Below are 19867 nucleotides of genomic sequence, written 5' to 3'. Positions count from 1 at the left end.
AGAATTAATATCTTCCATAAACTAGGCCTTACCAATCAGTGTATGGGGGCACTTTTGTGGGTGGGCTTAAATAATAGTATGTTAAAAAATACTTTTAGATTTGCCTTTAAGGAGCAACATTCCTAAATAATTATATTGCATCCTGATTTTATAAAGCCAAAAGGAAAACATGGAAGGAAGCCTAAATACCAATTTAGAATTAATCTAAAATTCCTAGTAGTTAATCAATGGTAAATCCTAAAAAAAAAAATTGAATGAAAGAAAAACGGTGCTCTGAAGAGTTAACTTGACTGCCAATGACTCAGGCTTGGCAGGAAAACAAGTGGAACCATGAAGACGTTTTCTAGGAAGCCAGCTGTAATATTAAGTCAGCAGTAAAGGCAGCGCCAGAGCTAAATACACACTTCCTTCTTCCTGCTTCTGCAAGGCAAGAGTGATTGGGAAATCACAGACAAAAGGTTTTTTTTTCACAGGGAGGATTAACACGCACGCAATCAACTTTGGTCCAACAGCTACGTGGGTGGAGTAGACAAAAGAATCAATGCATGAGAAATATAAAACTAAGCACATATCACAAAGAAAGAATGAAAATTTAACTTAGGGAGGGTAAAAAACAGACACGAGAAGTTCTGGAATGATCAAAGGTGGCTTTATAAAGTTCAGTTTCAACTTTCCATTCTATAAGTACAGAATTAAAAAAACAAAAACAAAAAAACAAAAAAACAAAAAGCAAGTCAGTTTTTAAAGAACTGGACGGTTACCAACTGTGTTCACTGATTTCAATGAACACCTCAAAATCAAGACAATGGGTAAGGGCACCGAATAATGTACAATTCCTAACTCCAAAAAAATTATTGCCGGGCAGACCACATTGTATCATCTTTGCCAAGACTATCAGAACTTTTGTTCAAAGTTAATAGATGGTTTACGGTGGTTTAACCCAAGAAAACTGAAAGCCTGTGTTAGATATTTGAGTTCCTTATTATCTCTAACATAACGTTACAGACAAGTGATTTATTAGCAAAAAAGTAAACTGGACACCTGAAATTGTAGACTAGCAGGGCACCTATCAAAAGTTAGGCCATCATGCCGTAATATAGTCCATGTGCAAACCAGACTTGTCAAGAACTCTAAAGGTCTTCAGTTTTACAGGGTCACGGGAGCACACTGCACAGCAATGTTGTAATGTCTCCCTCCAGTCATATAACAAAAGTCTGAACAGCACTTTCAATTGGTTCGTCCAGTCAAAGTAAACACAGAAAGTCACAACTTGACTTCTTTTCACACCAACTAGAACAGTCCAAAAGGTGATGCACTGCAACACCCTGTCCTGCTTTCAATGAAATAAGCTACAGTAGGTAAACTATGGCACTTTAGCTGCTGTAAAATACAGGTTCCAGCACTGCATGAAACAATGTAGTTCCACAAAAGTCTAAAGGCCACAGACCTTTTAGGTGTACCGTGACATTGTGGTTTTCACGCTCCCACAGTTCTCAGTCAAGAAATTCAAATTTCACCTTTTGCTTTCCTATAGACACAAGCAGCATACGGGCAAAGAGTCCCTTATTTATTCAACCCATTACAGTGCTACTATACAGAGGAAAACAAAGGACTCAATTTTTCTTGGCCAAAAACATGGGAGAAAGAAAATACTGTGAAACAGTACCCTGAGTGGCAAGATATGGGCTACAAAGAAATTAAAACTAACTCACCATAAGAGGAAAAAAAAAAAGCTGAGATATTAAGAAAAGGATATACATTACCTTATTTTGCCAACAGACATCTCTTATCCACAGAATATAAATGGTTACCGTTTTAAAGTGTGAAAAAAATATTAGAAAAAAATAATTTAATATGATTTAAAAAAAAAAAAAAAAATTATTGTGTTTTTAAAATGTCCAAAGCGTAAATTGCCAATTTTGCATTTTAACGGTTAATCAGGTCAAATGAGGTTCTTAGGAGCATTTTGTCTTTTTTTTTTGTGTCACCCCGCCCATTTACTCCCAGAGTCCTTCCCCCTTATTTTGTCTTCTCAACAGATACTTTTTTCTGTTGAACACGCTTGTCGTAGCTCTGTGCCATAGAGTTGATGATGGAAAGAATGAAATAGAACACCATAATGATGACCAGCTTCTCAAATGCCCATGATAACCAGTTTTCACTCTGTAGAAAGAAAAGGCACAATGCAGTATGATGAAATCATAGGAAGGAGTAACAAAACCTGCCCCACCTCATGTGTCTAAATACTGACTCATGTTAGCTGCCTTTTCATTTCAGACTGGTCTTTCTAAGCCCTAATGTCAGTATATACTGATACTATCTCTACTGTACTAACCAAAGCACACAAAAGACTCACGATTTCAAAGTCTGGCTATACTGTACATTCAATCATTCCATTATCTTACAAGGTACCAACACCTAGTAGCTATCACTTTTTCTTTTTTTTAATGTAGTGCCGTTTGTCCAGTAGGAGGCAGTGTTAAACTATAAAATAAAAGTTTCAGACATCAGTTACACTTATACGAAATTTCTGTCCACCACTTGAAGATATATACAAAGGTTGCTCAATTCTGTGATCTACCTATCCAACAAACCTGCAGGCTCCAGATACCTAGTGGCAAAGGTCTATGATGCTTTTCCAGATAAATGGGGATTAACAGCAAGCTGTGCCTGTAGCAAAATGTAGCTTCTATACTGACACATGACTCTGATCTCAGATAGATATAAAAAACACAAGGGAAAGGGTCATCAATTTAATTTTTGTTAATGTCTGTTGTAATAACTGTTGATTGCATGTGCCCTGGTATTTGCTATATCTATCTATAGAATATATATATATATATATATATATATATATATATATACACATATATATATATACATACACACACACACCCCAAAAAATAAATAAATATATAATATATGTGTGTGTGTACTATATATAAAATATATTTTTGTACACACATCGGTTATGATGGCTATAGCAAATACTGGGGCAAATATAAATATATATATATAAAGAAATTTTTATATATATATATATATATATATATATATATATATATATATATATATATATATATATATATATATATATGCGTGTTATTATATATAACCTTTTATATATATATTTTTTTTTCTTTATAGATATTTGCCCCAGTATTTGCCATATCCATCTAAAAAAAAAAAAAATATATATATATATATATATATATATATATATATATATATATATATATATAACCGATGTGTGTATAAAAAATATCTATTCCAGTCACTGTTAAAATATAAAAGTGCGATAACTACTGATTTATATGCCCTGACAAAAGGGTAATAACATATATGTGTTATTACCCGTTTGTCAGGGCATATAAATCAGTAGTCATCACACTTTTATATTTTAACAGTGACTGGAATAGAAAAAAAGATAAGCTATAAAAAAAACTAAAAAAACTACACGTAGATTAAAATAGAAAATAGCAAAAAAAAAAAAGTGCAATTGTTCACTAATGAATGTGAAAATAATGTCTAAATCAATAAAAAGACATTAAATGACATTTTATAATAACAAACACATGATGCTGCATCGGCTGGCAAGACTGGCACCCCCTACACAGAAGTGCAGTGTTCTTACCTGTGGAGCTCCTTTTTCTACTTTATGGTGAAGTTTCTTTCTTTGAGCCTCTAGGTATTCTTGGAACGGCTTTTGCAGAGATGGTCCAATACTTGGAACAGACCTGGGTCCATTTTCAAGCCGGGAGAAAAAAAAAGAAGGAGAAAAAAAAAGAAGAAGAAAAAAAAAAAAAAAAAAAAAAAAAAAAGAAGAAGAAGAGGAAAGGGAAAGCAGTTAGAGATTTACTTACTCAGGATGGAACGTATGAATGTGGCATGCTACGATATGAAGACAGCACAGGACAGTGAGGGAGGCTCTTAGCTGGGTTATGTGCACTGCTGCAGTGCAGAAAACCAAATGAATGACTTCTGGGAACTCCCACATTTATCACCAGCGGTTCCTGTAAGAACTGGTTTGAACCGATTAATAAGGAAATGAGTGGTGCTTGTGTCATCCTCACTTGAAACAGAAACTGCCCACCCTTTTCTAAACTCGCCCCTTTGTGTTCAGAAAGGCGTACCTTTCCTTAAAGAAGAAGGGGAGGAAAAAAAAAAAAAAAAAAGCTCAGTATCCTAACCCTTTACCAACCTGACAGAACAGACCATGGTGTTTTACCATACATCATGCCCCCCTCTGGCACTGGAAGAGTTATTAATCTTATGAATGCGTCATGTTATTGCAAAAGAACGGATTAGCTAGCTCTGAAGGGACCTCCCTGCTGGTCAGAAGTCACCGATTAGAAAAAAAAAAAAAAAAGCGAAACAAAGCAAGTTCTCTGAATCTGCATCACAATTACATTATTTTGTTACATTCGTAAGCAATTGTGCTTTGTAATGATTTTCATTTCTTATGCAGTGTAACTAGTAAATTAAGTGAACCCTCCAGAGTCCAGCAACAACCTTGTTGTATATAAAGGACATAGATAAAACACAACAGCCATTATTACATAATTACAAGCATCAGTCACTTTAAGCCAACGCTTCACACACCGGTTTAAGGGTTGCCTACAGCGATATGTCCATGTATGAATAGCTGAATCAGAAAGTAGTAAGTACATGGAACAAACTCCCAGCACAGGTTAAATTTTTTTTTTTTCAATTGAAAAATAAATTAACCACAGCAGAAATGCACAAATAACTGTCCTAAATATTTATTATTAAAATTGGCTGATGAGATGGGCTCCAATCTTGTACTTTTTAAAGCAGATCTCTTGTTGGAAAAACCACATGATGATAATATTAAGCTGATTAATAACGCTTACATTACAGCTTGGAACTAAAGATATTAACTATTACATGGAAGCTTTTTAAAACCCGCAATTCCAAGATTAGGACCTTGTTTAAGCCAGTAAAACATGATAAATACATGAATAAAAAAAATGATACACACATACATAATATATACACACACACATATCATTTCTATATATATATATATACACACACACATATTATATATATATATATATATATATATATATATATATATATATATATATATATATATAGAGAGAGAGAGAGAGAGAGAGAGAGAGAGAGAGAGAGAGAGAGAGAGAGAGAGAGAGAGAGAGAGAGAGAGAGAGAGAGAGAGAGAGAGAGAGAGAGAGAGAGAGATTGCAATAGATTATAAATATATAAAATCTCATAGATAGTTATATCTATCATAGATAGATATATCTAAATCAGGGTGGGACAGTTCTGCTGTGTAGCCAGTATATTATTATTACCATTACAAAGGATTTATATAGCGCCAACAGTTTGCGCAGCGCTCTACATTACGGCAGACAGTACAATTGCAATTCAATACAGGAGGAATCAGATACTTCTTATAAGATCACATCCAATGTGGACCTCCTCAATTTTCCACCAGACACATATCAATAAATAGGAGATGCAATCCCGGTGTTTACAATATTCTCTTTACTTAAAATCTTCAAATACAATACAGGTAATCTGAATTAAGCGACTGCACAGTTTCCAACATAACCATGTTCACTATCAAGCTGCATGGCACATGTGCATATATAGTAAAAAAATAAAAAAATAAAATGTGTGTGTATATATATATATATATATATATATATATATATATATATATATATATATATATATATTTACTATACAGGATTCATATAGCTTCAACGGTTTGCACAGTGCTTTACAAAACAAAAGGCAGACAGAACAGTTACAATACAATAAGAAACAAAGGGCCCTGCTTGTTAGAGCTTAATATATTATATATATATATATATATATATATATATATATATATATATATATATATATATATATATATACACATATACACATATACACACACACATATATTATATTATAATAATAATTATTTATGTTCTTAAGGAATAACTTGGTACCGACTGCTTACCTTTTTAAGTTTATGTTATTTTTAATATAACTATAGTTGTATAATTTAAAAAAAAATATATGCTCATTCAGTATCCCCTAATTAATTTCCAAAACAATTTTCCTTCTCTGTATGCACCCATACAAAAACAACCATCCAAAACAAAGCCTAAAGCCTAAAGCCTAAAGCCAAAACAAAGCCTAGAGATAAATATTCAATTCATGGCCAAATTTTAGGGCTATCATCATCGGTCATGCTTTCCTGCTATAGATTAGTAATTTCAGCAAATAGTTGAATCATCAGACAGGGCTGGAAATGATGATTATCCTGGGATAAGAAATCACTCTGGGAACCCTTTTACTAAGAGTATGAGCAAGATGCTGATGTCGTGCAATGACTGATAGCCCCTACGATGACTAGCCTACATACGGCTGCAAAGGTAAAGACTATGTTACATTTTTATTATAGTTTAAAACATATTTAAACTATAGGCTCTATGGGACTGGGCTAAATTTGTGCCACAATATATATCTACAAATAATTGGTCATTGATTATTCTGTTCATTTGTTATAAATTAGAATTACTTTTTTAGCCTCTCCTGCTAGTTTAAAACCCATTTTGTTCTGGTTTTATTGAGTCACACTACATTGCTAATTTTCTAACTTCTACTACTTTTTTCTAAGCGATAGTATCCGGTTGGTGTTTCATTCATAAAATCTTTGCTCAGCCACTTTACTGACATCTTACTCCACAAAACAATTTAGAACAGTGCCACTAACCATTAAGTATACTTCCCTTCAAACATATGAAGAGTACAAGCTGCCTCTTAAGTGAAAGTGTGACTTCACACGTTTATGCTGAGGTTTTAGAGCAGCTTCAAGCTAACAGAGCACGTGGCTTTTGAGGTAAAACTCTAATAGGTTTAAGGTTATTTTAGTAAAAAAACGTTCACTTTCCATTTATGTGCTTGGTGCTTATCTGCAACAAGGTTTTACTTTTTACGAATGTAACAAATAGAAAGTTATTAGTAAAAAATGTTGTCTTAAAAACCGCTTCCTTTGCTTTATGTTTAGAATAATCTTTATCCAATGTTATAACTGAATTTATGCGTAATACAAAAAAATATATTTATACATAAAACATATTTTGCACATTTTTATAAAACATATTTTACACAATCTCATTTACAGTATTTTGTTGCCCGATTTCTAAAAGTTCAGGTTCAATATCGTCAAATAATTAGGTTTATAGCCACAATTCTCTGTAGTCAGTAGTAGAGAAAAGCTACACACCTAATTACTTATTTCACTCTACAAAAAAAATTACAAACTGTAATTAGGAGTTCAATTACAGTATTCTGCACTGGTGTACCTGGTGCAAATGTAAAATTAAGAATCATGATTTGATACTTACATTATTTGAGCTCATTGGGAATGATGGAGTGTAATATTTTAAATCATCTTACATTTTTCTTCTTAATTATTATTTTACTAAAATGCTTTCTCTGTAGCACACTATATTAGAAAACACCACAATGTTTACTGGCAATATAAACCACTAATTTTGTTTGATTTTACTATAGCTTCAACTTATTTTTCTAGAATTGTTATAGCATAGTTTTCTGGTCGGACCGCGTTTATCAAGGCAATTATCCTATTTACACACACACATCCCATTTTTAAGAATAAAATTGTTAAAACCCTTTTTTGTACCTTAATTTCAAAATATGTACTACTGAAGAGCATCACTAGGATACAACAATGAAGGGGTTCAGCCATTAATGTTCAGAAAAAAAAAAAAGTATGTATGTGTGTATATATATATATATATATATATATATATATATATCTATATCTCGCTCTCTATATATCTATATATATATCTCGCTCTCTATCTATCTATATATATATATCTCGCTCTCTATCTATCTATATATATCTCTCTCTCTCTCTCTCTATCTATATATATCTCTCTCTCTCTCTCTCTCTATCTATATATATATCTCTCTCTCTCTATCTATCTATATATCTCTCTCTCTATCTATATATCTCTCTATCTATCTATATCTCTCTCTATCTATATCTCTCTCTATCTCTATCTATATCTCTCTCTATCTCTATCTATATCTCTCTCTATCTCTATCTATATCTCTCTCTATCTCTATCTATATCTCTATATCTCTCTCTATCTCTATCTCTATCTATATCTCTATATCTCTCTCTATCTCTATCTATATCTCTCTCTATCTCTATCTATATCTCTCTCTATCTCTATCTATATCTCTATATCTCTCTCTATCTCTATCTCTATCTATATCTCTATATCTCTCTCTATCTCTATCTCTATCTATCTATCTATCTATATATATATATATATATATATATATATATCTATCTATCTATCTGCACACATACACAGTCAACCATGTATTACAAAACTGTAAGCTTTTCATTTATACTGCCATTCAATATCTTTTGGGGCTTCCACTCTATCAAAACATGCAGACTATTTTTGCCTGATCCCACTTTACCAAAAGAAAAGCAATATTAGCAATTCTATAAAAAAAAAATAAAAAAAATTGAAAAGTGGACAATTTTATACATAACATCCATTAAAAAAATCTAGCACAAAGATTAACATGATCACATTTTTTTTTCAAATTGAAGAAGTTAAAGAGAATTACACTATTTAAAAAATAACCATTATGTAAAAGATCTAGTAATAATATTAAAAATATACATACAGAAACCCCCACACCTTTAAAGAAACTGACATATCAGAATCCTTTGTAACACGGAACACTATTGCTCTATATTAGGTGTCATTGGAGGACAAGAGACAGCAAAATGACAACTGGCATTTTTCTTCTACCATTTGCCCACCTCATTGCTCAATTACCCCCATGTTTTGGAAATTTTCCTTAGATAAAATAGCTGTCGTTAATTCCCAAGCCATTGACACTGAATAAACAGCTAAATTCACCTTTAGGAACAGGTTACCTATTTTTTAGGTGTAACATGTTTCTAAGCACACGCTTCCTATCCCCAGAGCACCCCCTCCTGTGACAACGTGCTGGGGTTTTTCTCCCCACAGCCACTGTCACATTTAAAATTGGTGTGGCTGTGCGGTGCTCCACCCGCACACCGCATTATTCATTCACATATCTGTGAATGAATAGACTACACCTTCCCTCTGCCACCATGGCAAATGGACTTGTAGCTCTCAATGGACTACACCCTTTTACACACAATGAGAATATTGGGCGAATGAGCGTATGTTTTCTTTTTGCATGCCAGTCTCATCCTGAACATAAAGAGGTTACTAAAGTTACAAAAGCTCTTGTACAACAGAATACAACTTCAGAATTGATATAATGTGTTGTATTGTATTGTAATGTATTGTATTCTGTCGTTTCTGAGCATGCATGGTCTTGCTTTTCCAAATAAATTTTTTGGACGAATACTGTAGTCATTAAAACGAAAACTATACATTCTGGTATCGTATGACAAAAATTTTCACGTTTGTCCCATCGGAAAATTTTGCATGAATGCCCATGATCGATTCAAAAGTGGTATTTTTCATCAGATTTTCTGATCGTGTGTACTAAGCATAAGCGTGCGGTAAGCAGTGCACTTGTAGTTTACAGACTATTCCTCTAGCCTTCTAACCGAAAGTCTGTTGTGGGTGCAATGCTTTGCAGGCTTCTACAAAAAAAAAAAAATACATTTGCTTTTTTTCCTGTAAAACATGCATTTATGTTTTTTTTAAAAGGTAAACCTAGCTTTTAAAGCATCTGTGCACAGTAAGGGAAATCCTGAAAACATGACCTGTTAAGCACACGTGAGGACCGACGTTGGGAACCACTGTTCTACAAGCTTATTGAGAAGGAAGTCAGCAGTGTGCTGGCAAATATCGCTTCCTGCTATGTCATCTTAAAAATCTCTTCCTGCTATGTCATCTTTAAAAATACAGTATATACTGTTCTGAAAAAATCCCCAATATTTGTTTTTTTATTTATCCTTGTAACTTGTAAAGACATATTGTACACCAATCAGTTCACTGTAAAATGTGAAACTTTATTAATGAATTTCTTTTTTTCTTAATAACTAATTTTTATCATTGATGGATTTCTAATGGGTTGTTAAATAAAATATTTTATAAAAATACAAAATACAATCAATGCAATTTTATTTCAATATTTGAAAATAAAAATGTTTAAAAAAAATCAATATAGCATAAGGGTAAAAATGTGTACCTGGGCTAAAGAATTAAGGTGAGAGGCAAATATTAAAATATAACAGCCCAAGCTGATGAGCCATGTAGATAGATATTTCTAGTCAACATAACGTGTTCAAAACATACATGCTGTATTTTTAATGTTCCTTTCAAGTTCAAGAGTGAAGTGGGTCACAAAATACCTTTGCAGTTTGGTGCTGATATACTGAATGATCAAGCATGTAAAAGATGTGGTTTTAAAAAATGTACAAAAAAAATATAGCACTTAAGTTTGGAAATTTGTGGTGGATTCTTCATTGTGTGTACAAATGCAAGCAAGTGACAAATTGCAGATGATAATTCTGTAAGGGGATGGATAAGCAATGTTAAGGGTGTCCTTTCCCTAACAGGGAAAAAAAAAGAACATAATTTGAGTAAGATATGCATAATCTAAAATTAGTAATAAAGATCCAATAATTTTTTGTGTATTATGTTACCACAAAATAATACTCTCATGTATTAAGTGCATACTCTATCAAAAGGCAATCATTTTCATGGTAGTGGGCTTTTAAAGCAACCCTGTCACTAAAAGCCTAAATGGAAATATGTTACCTGTAAAGAAAATAGTAAATACTTTCCCCTGTGTTGTATAATGCTGCTCTTAATGCAGAGAAATATTTTCCTCAAGTTTGTTCAGAAACTGACACATCAGAGAGTATTGATTGCCTGTGTCCCCCACTGCACATTGTGGTTCATTCCGCTGACCCCTACATCATTAGAAGACACAATAGTGACATAGGGGTTGGAGGGAGTAACCACTAAGCTTAGCAGGGGACATAAGAGAGACAGACCTGAAGTGTCAATTTCTGAACATACTTCAGCTAGTAATACTACTTCACAACAGTGGTGTTGGACATTGTGGGCAGAATAAGTAGTACATTCTTATTATAATCTTTACAGGTAACATGTATTTCCACTTGGATTTCAGTGAAAGGGTTACTTTAAAGATGATAGTTTGTCAGGTGAGCCGAATTTTGGAGAGATCTTTTTTGTCAGCTTCACAAATATAAGTTTAACTGATACAATTAAGGGAATGTTTTCAAATTACATTTTTAAGACAAGTACACACGGGCTGAATGTTCAATAGAAACTGTCCGACATTCGGCCCATGTGTATGGTTGCCAGCCGACAGAAGGCTCATGACTGAAAATGGTCTGCCGATTGGCTCCCAATCCCCCTGTCAGAATACAACGGCTCAGCAGGGGAGAGCGCTGTAATTACATTGGATTGTTAGTACAGCGGCTCTGACCTGAACTGTCAGGTTTTTTTTTGCTCAACCCCTTGGTGGTGTGTACGAAGCTTCAGACTGACTGGAAGCTGAATGCTTAAAGGAGGCAAAGAAGATCACTTTTTTTTTTTTTAAATCCTAATCTACAACAGGATAAAAGAGAATATTAACAGAAGGGTTAAAAAAGAAAAAAAAAAGTTATTTATATATTTGTGCTCATAAGTTTAAATACCCTGGCATCATTTATGATTTCTTGGCAATTTTTCAGAGAATATGAATATGAATGATAACACAAAAACTTCTCTTTCACTCATGGTTAGTGTTTGGCTCAAGCCATTTATTGTCAATCAACTGTGTTTACTCATTTTAAATCATAATCACAACAGAAAATATCCAAATGACCCTGATCAAACATTTACATACATCAATGACAGCTTGAAGTCTTTTGTGGTATTTGGGGATGAGGCTCTTTATCTTCTCAGATGGTAAAGCTGCTCATTCCGCTTGGCAAAAAGCCTCCAGTTCCTGTAAATTCTTTGGCTGTCTTGCATGAACTGCACGTTTGAGATCTCCCCAGAGTAGCTCAATGATATTGAGATCAGGAGACTGAGATGGCCACTCCAGAACCTTCATTTTTGTCTGCTGTGGCCAATGACAGTTTGACTTGGCTTTGTGTTTTGCATCATTGTCATGTTGGAATGTCCAAATACTTCCAATGCACAGCTTCCTGACTGATGAATGCAAATGTTCCTCCAGTATTTTTTTTTATAACATACTGCATTCATCTTGCCAACAATTTTGACCAAATTTCCTGTGCCTTTGTAGCCCACACATCCCCAAAACATCAATGATCCACCTCCGTGTTTCACAGTAGGAATGGTGTATCTTTCATCATAGGCCTTGTCGACTCCTCTCCAAATGAAGCATTTATGGTTGTGGGCAAAAAGCTAAATTTTGGTCTCATTACTCTGTGAATGACTGTGCCAGAAGGTTTGAGGCTCGTCTTTGTGCTGTTTTGCATATTGTAAGTGGGATATTTTGCGGCATTTGAGCAGTAATGGCTTTCTTCTGGCGACTGGACCATGCAGCCCATCTTTCTTCAAGTGCTTCCTTATTATGCATCTTGAAACGGCCACACCACATGTTTTCAGAGAGTCCTGTATTTCACCTGAAGTTATTTGTGGGTTTTTCTTATGCATCCCAAACAATTTTCCTAGCAGTTGTGGCTGAAATTTTAGTTGGTCTACCGGACCGTGGTTTGGTTTCAACAAAACCCCTCATTTTCCACTTCTTGATTAGAATTTGAACACTGCTGATTGGCAGTCTCAATTCCTTGGATATCTTTTTATATCCCTTTCCTGTTTTATACAGTTCAACTACCTTTTCCCACAGATCCTTTGGCATTGGATGAAAGATGCAAGGGTCTGTCAGGAGTCCAGAAACTCATTGACCTTTTATACACACACATTACAAGCAAACAGATCACAGGTGAGGATGGTTACCTTTAATAGCCATTCAAACCCCTTTGTGTCAACCTGTGTGCATGCTATCAGGCCAAAATCACCAGGGTGTGTAAACTTTTGATCAGGGTAATCTGGATAGTTTCTGTTGTGATTATGATTTAAAAAGAGTAAACACAGTTAATTGATAATAAATGGCTTCAGCCAAACACCGACCATGGGTGAACAAAATGTTTTTGTGTTCTCATTCGTATTCTCTGAAAAATGGCCAAGAAATCATAAATTCTGCCAGGGTATGTAAACTTATGAGCACAAACTGTAATATATATATATATATATATATATATATATGCACACACACACACACACACACACACACACACACAGTGTAATTATGCCACTATTCTGATCTGTGTGTGTTATATGCAATTGTTTGTATCCCATAATACACATAATCACAACTATGAGTAACAGAGGGGTTAAACAAAGTTTTTTTTTCATTTTCTATGTGAAGCTACTAATGACTATAAAGACACACTATCATTCAATCTATGTGAAAATGTGAACTTTGAAACAGTTTTTTTTTTCCAGGCAGTGATCTCACCAGTACCAACGGTTAGTATTTTAATGACTTGTCATTTCCTGCTCTGATAAAGATTCTCATGTTATTTAACCAACCATTTCCTTGAGGCTGAACCAATAGCAGGATGCCATTATGGATGACTCAGAATGGTCCTCAGAATTCAATAGCTTGACTCACCCATCTAGGTTGCAATGCCCTGGAGAGAAACATGAGACCCAGGTGCTTCTGCCTTTCATCTAGCACACACAAACACACAACCCCTTCTTATAAGGCATGTTAAGAATTATCATAAGAGATTTAACTCATGAAGACAAAACACCAGCATAAGAATCCTTGAAGAAAAAAAAAAAAAAATTTTAAGCTCTTAGAGATTTGAAAGTTAGTCTAATATTCTAAAATAAAGGTCAGTATCCTTGTGTTAAAGCTTTGTGAATTGAGCCTGTCTTTCTTGTCTACTGAACTGAAGCAAAGAAGTGGGTAGACACAGTGATAGCACAAAACTGTCACAGTGATGTATAAAAGATGCATAAGTATTTTATCATTTAAAAGTAGATTCTACACAAATTGTAAGTTGTCAAGGTCCAGAAAAACCTTACTTCAGGCAAAGCATTATTGCTTATGGAAGAACTTGATTTTTGCCTAACATGATAACTCAATGTTAAAGAATAAAATATTAAAGTTACACTGAAGATTTGTTTAAAAAAATAAAATAACAAACATATCATACTTACCTCCACTGTGCAGCTCATTTTGCACAGAGTGGTCCCGCATCTTCTCTTCTGGGGTCCCCCGGTGGCTCTCTCAGCTCCTCCCTGCATCAGATAACCCCCTGGGAGAATCGCTCTCCCGGGGGGGTTACCTTGTGGGCACACTCTCGAGTCCAGCATTCGGCGTCCATAGGCGCCGAATGCAGAACTCAGACCTACGTCATTGAATTTGATTGACAGCAGCGGGAGCCAATGGCTGCGGTAATATCAATCTATCCAGTTAAGAGCTGACGAACCTCCTGCAGAGAGACAGCGCATTCCCGTGGGACAAGTTCGAAGGTTCAGGGGAGTAAAACGGGGGGCGGGGACTGGGGGGGCAGACACGGACAGGTGTTTTTCCACCTTAATGCATAGGATGCATTAAGGTGAAAAAACAGAAACCCTGCACTGTCCTTTTAATGTAAAGGTGTCTACAGCAACAGGATCTTATTACAATACAGTTACTTATTACAATACAGTTGGATCAAGCGACAGCATTATTTCAGTATGCAATCTTCAGCCACAGAAGCCATCCCCTGACTGAACAAGGATGCCCAGCAGTACCTAATCTTCACCCTAGGCCCAAACATGAAAGTTTAGCTTATCCATGCACATTTGTGGAGAGATCTTTGATATAAACAAATCCTTTTTTGTGGTCAGTTTGCGACTGCACATCCAATTACTAAATGTCAACAAAATATGGGTTAAAACTGGTTCTCTGGGCTCCCCAGACACATGGACTCTTTAATTTATAACTTACTGAATTTCACCGCCCCATAAATCCCCCAAAATACACAGGAACAAAATAGGAACAGGACTTGCAAATACAGTTGACACCGCAACGCAATAAAATAAATTACTTTGCACACAAATCCTCAATCAGCACAAAATATCAGGAATTTGGTTACTAGATTTCCTATACCAGATGTTCCAAAGAGTTGCTTCCAGGCACACAACAAATTCTGGAGAGCTTGGTTTTACTGGTTTGAGTTCTCTTCCACTGATTTCTACTCTGGGTGTGGGGTCAACTATCTACTTCCCCCCTCCAGTTCTCTTACACAACTCCCCTCACCCCCTTCCCTGACATTTTCATCTTCTCCCTAGCCCTAAGGGCTTCCTGATTTAAAAGGGGCTGCATCTGTCTTGCCTGGGAGGTGCAAGGAGCCCCTGGGTGATGTGCCCCTTGGGGGTGGTGTCCCAGAGGTGCCAGAAATACACTTTTGGACTGCACCACACCATTGGGGTTTCACTGGCACTAGATAGCATCATCTTTTCTTGCACGGTGCCTTTGGGGTAGCCAGGGCAATTTTAGAAGACCCAAAAGGCCCTCTGTCCATTGCACATGGCATCTTTTTTTGGTTGTCACATTTTTAGGTCACAAGCACTTATATTGCACTGATGTTGGGGTAGGTTCTGTGGCCTTTGAGTAATTTGCCTCTCCCCATCTGGAGGGGTCTCTCTTGAAAAAAGCCCCTTACCAATTACTAGACAGACCGGCCTTGGCTGGTCCCTAAGGAGGCCTGTTTAGACCACGATGTACCTTGCCTCTGTCAGGAGCCTTACGCACTGGGAGGTTCAAGGTTAGAGGATTTTTCTCTTCGGAACATTGGCCATACTGTACCCTCTGTGCACTTTTTTGTGTGCTGTGATTTCACAGTTTACTTTTTCTGTTCATGGGAGTTTCAACAAAGCACTGCACCAAGGAGCTTCTAAAAACAAGAAAAGCTAAAAAAAAGAACCCACCCCAATATGTTTTACCTCATTATTAACACAGTCTGTGTGATGCCATACTTAATCTCAACAAGGTAGACTGAAATTCCTAATTTGCTAGCTGTCCACTGCCACCAGTGGCAGCTCATTCTAGAGTGATGGAAGATGGCTAGGACTCCTGACAGAACCTTTCATCTAATGCCAAAGGATCTGCAGGAAAAGGTAGTTGAACGGTATAAAAAGACCCCCTGTTACAATATTCTAAAATACACACTTGCTTAAGAGAATTCAGCTTGAATCAAATCAATGTTGCATTCAAATGCGTTTTTTTCTTTTTCTAAATGAGTATCACATAAGGATGCATGCAGAAAAGCACACATTTTTTGTGAGCTTCACACAGTACTAAGCTACCAGGAAACCATATACCACATTATTCATGTAAGGGAAAACCCTGAAATGTGCTTTAGAAAGGGGAAATAGAATTTCTGTCCACACAAATGGCAGGTATTTGGCAATGCCTGTCATACTATGAAAACTTTTGTACTGGACTAACAGCTGCATAACTATTTCACTTCTTGGTTAGGACTCCAATGAAGACTGAACCTCTATTAACCACAAACAGATATACCAAGGTACAGTTCTACCATCTGGACCCAAGCTCACCTTGTTATCTTGGATAACAAAGAATCCAAAAACACAATACTATTAGTGTGAATACAAAAGCTACACACCTGAAAGAATTTACCGCTATAAAGTGGCTTGATACAAAGCTTAGAGCATATCTTATGGGCAGTGATCATTGATTCAAACAATGGAAAAAAAGGTACAGAATCTGCTGAATATCTCATCAAGCTGGAAAATGCATGCAAAGTAACAGCCTAAAGGGTATTCAGACTCGGTAAAGCCCAGCAGTCTTATCTATCTAATGGGAAAGAAGGATACTATGAGGAGCTGTTAAAATAACTAAGCAGAACATTTTATTTACTGGCAGTGCAAAGGAAGCTAGCATGCATTCTTGTATGTGAGACCCTGAAAAAAGTGATGGCACCGTTGCCACAACATGACTGACAACTTACAAAACAGCAAAGTGGGGGAAGCATCTGCAACATCAAAGCTTTCTTTTCTCTCTACATTTCAGTTTCTGCTCAGCTCATATTTTTTCAAATGAATCTACGTGTGCCTCAAAAGAACGGAGACTATAATATCTGGCCAATGTTGATGGCAATAGTGCTTATTGGGAGCTCTTCCTTATCATGAAACTAAACTTGAAAAAAAGCGCTTTCTTGTTATGGTTTCAGAACAGACTTTTCATCATATGAGAAGAAAAATATGACAGTATAGATGCTTTCACCCTGAAAGTGCCGGCCGTTATTGCTAAAGCGCTCCTCTTTTTAGCGGCGCTGTTTAAGCGGCGCTTTTGCACAGTTTTTTTGGCCGCTAGCATGGTGTTTTTTACCCCCCAAAAAAGGATAAAAAGTTCAATTTTGCTGCGCATTCAAAGCACTTTTAAGGCTTATTCCAATGGGCAGCGCTCCCAACCCACCCAAAAGATGCTACTTTTCAGAACGTCCTGCAAGTGCACCGCCCCAGTGTAAAAAGACCCACTGGAATGAATGGGAGGTGGTTTTCAGCCACTTAGCAGAGGCTATTTCCAGCACTAAAGTGCCTGAAAACCCCAGTGTAAAGTTGGTCTAGGAGCAGTACAAGGCTCCATTAACAAGAGCTGTGCCTGTAAATAGCCACTTTCTGAAAACCAATTATAAGTACAAGGCACAGAGTGATCTAAACAGGGCACAAAGTGAACTAAGTATCAATGGTATGCAATAAAATTACATGTTGTTTAATATGTTCTGTTTGCAAATACAATTGATCTGTATATTGAATGCTATATTTTGTTTCCACAGCATGTTCTGCTGCTTTATAATGCAAGACAGAAATGGAAAAGATAAAAAAAATCTGAGAGGTAGACTAATGGCTGAAAGCAGTGGTGGCTGCTGCTCAAAATTTTTTTTTTGGTGGGGGTGCAAACAAACTGAAAAATTAAACTGTTAGTAATGCAGGACTGTAAATAGCCATTTATCAGGTGATTATGTATCATTACTGCCAGATAAAAAACTGTGCCCATCAAATGCAGCCTCACTGCGCCCATCAATTGAAGCCTCCCTGTGCCAATTAAATCCAGCCTCACTGTGCCCATCATATGCAGTATCAGGGTGCCCATCATATGCAGCCTCACTGTGACCATCACAGTAGGCCAATAACGTCCACATTTCATGTAAAATAACATAAAACCACTTAACATAAGGTGTCCTCATCAGAACCCCCCTTTACATCAGATGTCCCAATCAGTGCCCCCCTTTACAACAGGTGTCCCCATCGGCATCCACCTTTACAACAGGGGTCATCAGCATGGCCACTAATAAAATCAGGGGTCTTCAGAGTCCCCCTTTACATCAGGTGTCCCCATTGGCATCCACCTATACATCAGGTGTCATCAGCATCCCCCTAATAAAATCAGGGGTCTTCATCAGAGTCCCCCTTTACATTGGATGTCCCCATCAGAGTCCTCCTTCACATCAGATGTCACAATCAGAGTTCCCCTTTACATTAGATGCCCCCCCTCGTACTCATAGCAAGTCACCTTTCATCCACCTTCGGACTGGCAGGATGAGTCTGAGAAACCAGAAGTGAAGGCACGGGACTCGCCAATCACTTACCACAGCAGGGAACAATGCTATAGAGGGAGTGTTCTGGGTACAGAGCTCAGCGCCCTGAGGTCTTTTTAAAGGAAGCCAGTAAAGCTTTTTGTTTGCAAACACATGATTGCAAACACGTCATGCTTCCCATAGCAGTTGTGTGTCTGGTGCCCTGCACACACTAAAGGGACATTATTTTATTGTTTCCAGTGATTGTAGCACGTCATGTTTTCCATACACCTGTGTGTCTGCCGTCCCGCACACACTTAAAAGGCGAGTATTTAAAAAAATTATTTTTTATGATGAGAAACTTTAGAGGGACGGCACGCCACTGACTAATTGGAAAGTGATTTCTTCTTAAGAATTTTCTTCAGAGTAACCTGCATATGTCAAACACAGTCACTGCTGAGTAAGAGCCAATTAGAAGTGAGCATGAGCTTTGCTGATAACGGAGCTCGGACTCTTTTAATCAGGCTGTTGCAGACTTTGTATCCCTTTTTTCTTTAAGTACCAATATCGTAATATTTAGCCAATTTAAACTGAAAGCTCAACAGGACTTGAAATATTATGGATTCAGGGTTTTTGTCCCATTATACTGCTTTTAAAATGTAACTGCCTGCAGTTCTATTTTAATGGGGTTTAGTATGCCACTAGCAACATAAACACTTTTGAAGCAGATTGAGGGGCAGGAAATCTTTCCCCCTGCCCTATCAATGTCTGAAAATGGCTCCAATATCATTGCAACGCCACCAGATTTGGATAGAAGGGTGACAAGTTAGATCTTCTGCCTGGGTCTTATTGCCTCCTCTATTGGGGTGATTAACCCTTACATCGTGTTCTGGGGATAGGAAAATACAATAAGCTAGGCTTACCGATTCCCTAGTATTTTTATTTTTTTTTAACCAGAGAAATGTTTATTACATATGTACACAGACAATACTGCATTCAGAAAACAGCAGATTATAAGATATATAAAAAAAAAAAAAAGTGGTATCAAATCACATCCCATCGAGGTACTTGCTTACGAAGTAAGCAAAAGCACATTTAGTGTACAATAAAAAAAATGATATTAACAAGGAAATTCTTAAGCAGTTGTGTACATTGTTACTAAGTAAGCCACAAGGGTTTAAAGTAATAAATATTGTATACCATATTCCACAAGGGGAAAGAAAATAATAGTTGCAGTCATAT

General features: G+C 36.3%; 1 protein-coding gene across 1 annotated transcript in view; it reads right to left on the bottom strand.

Annotated features, from left to right (window-relative positions):
• Nucleotides 1-627: 627 nt before the first annotated feature.
• VMP1 (vacuole membrane protein 1) overlaps nt 628-19867 on the bottom strand; it is a 231792-nt gene continuing 212552 nt past the window's right edge. Inside the window, exons 12-13 of the mRNA XM_077482110.1 lie at nt 3635-3737; nt 628-2163 (exon numbers count right to left, since the gene is read on the bottom strand). Coding sequence (XP_077338236.1) covers nt 2020-2163; nt 3635-3737 — 247 coding nt within the window. The 3' untranslated portion in view covers nt 628-2019. The remainder of the gene's footprint in view (nt 2164-3634; nt 3738-19867) is intronic.

The sequence above is a fragment of the Lithobates pipiens genome, unplaced genomic scaffold (genome assembly GCF_037356315.1).
Source record: "Lithobates pipiens isolate NorthernLeopardFrog02 unplaced genomic scaffold, aLitPip1_a1.2 Scaffold_16, whole genome shotgun sequence".
Classification (NCBI taxonomy): domain Eukaryota; kingdom Metazoa; phylum Chordata; class Amphibia; order Anura; family Ranidae; genus Lithobates; species Lithobates pipiens.
This window is presented reverse-complemented; position numbering and strand designations above follow the sequence as displayed.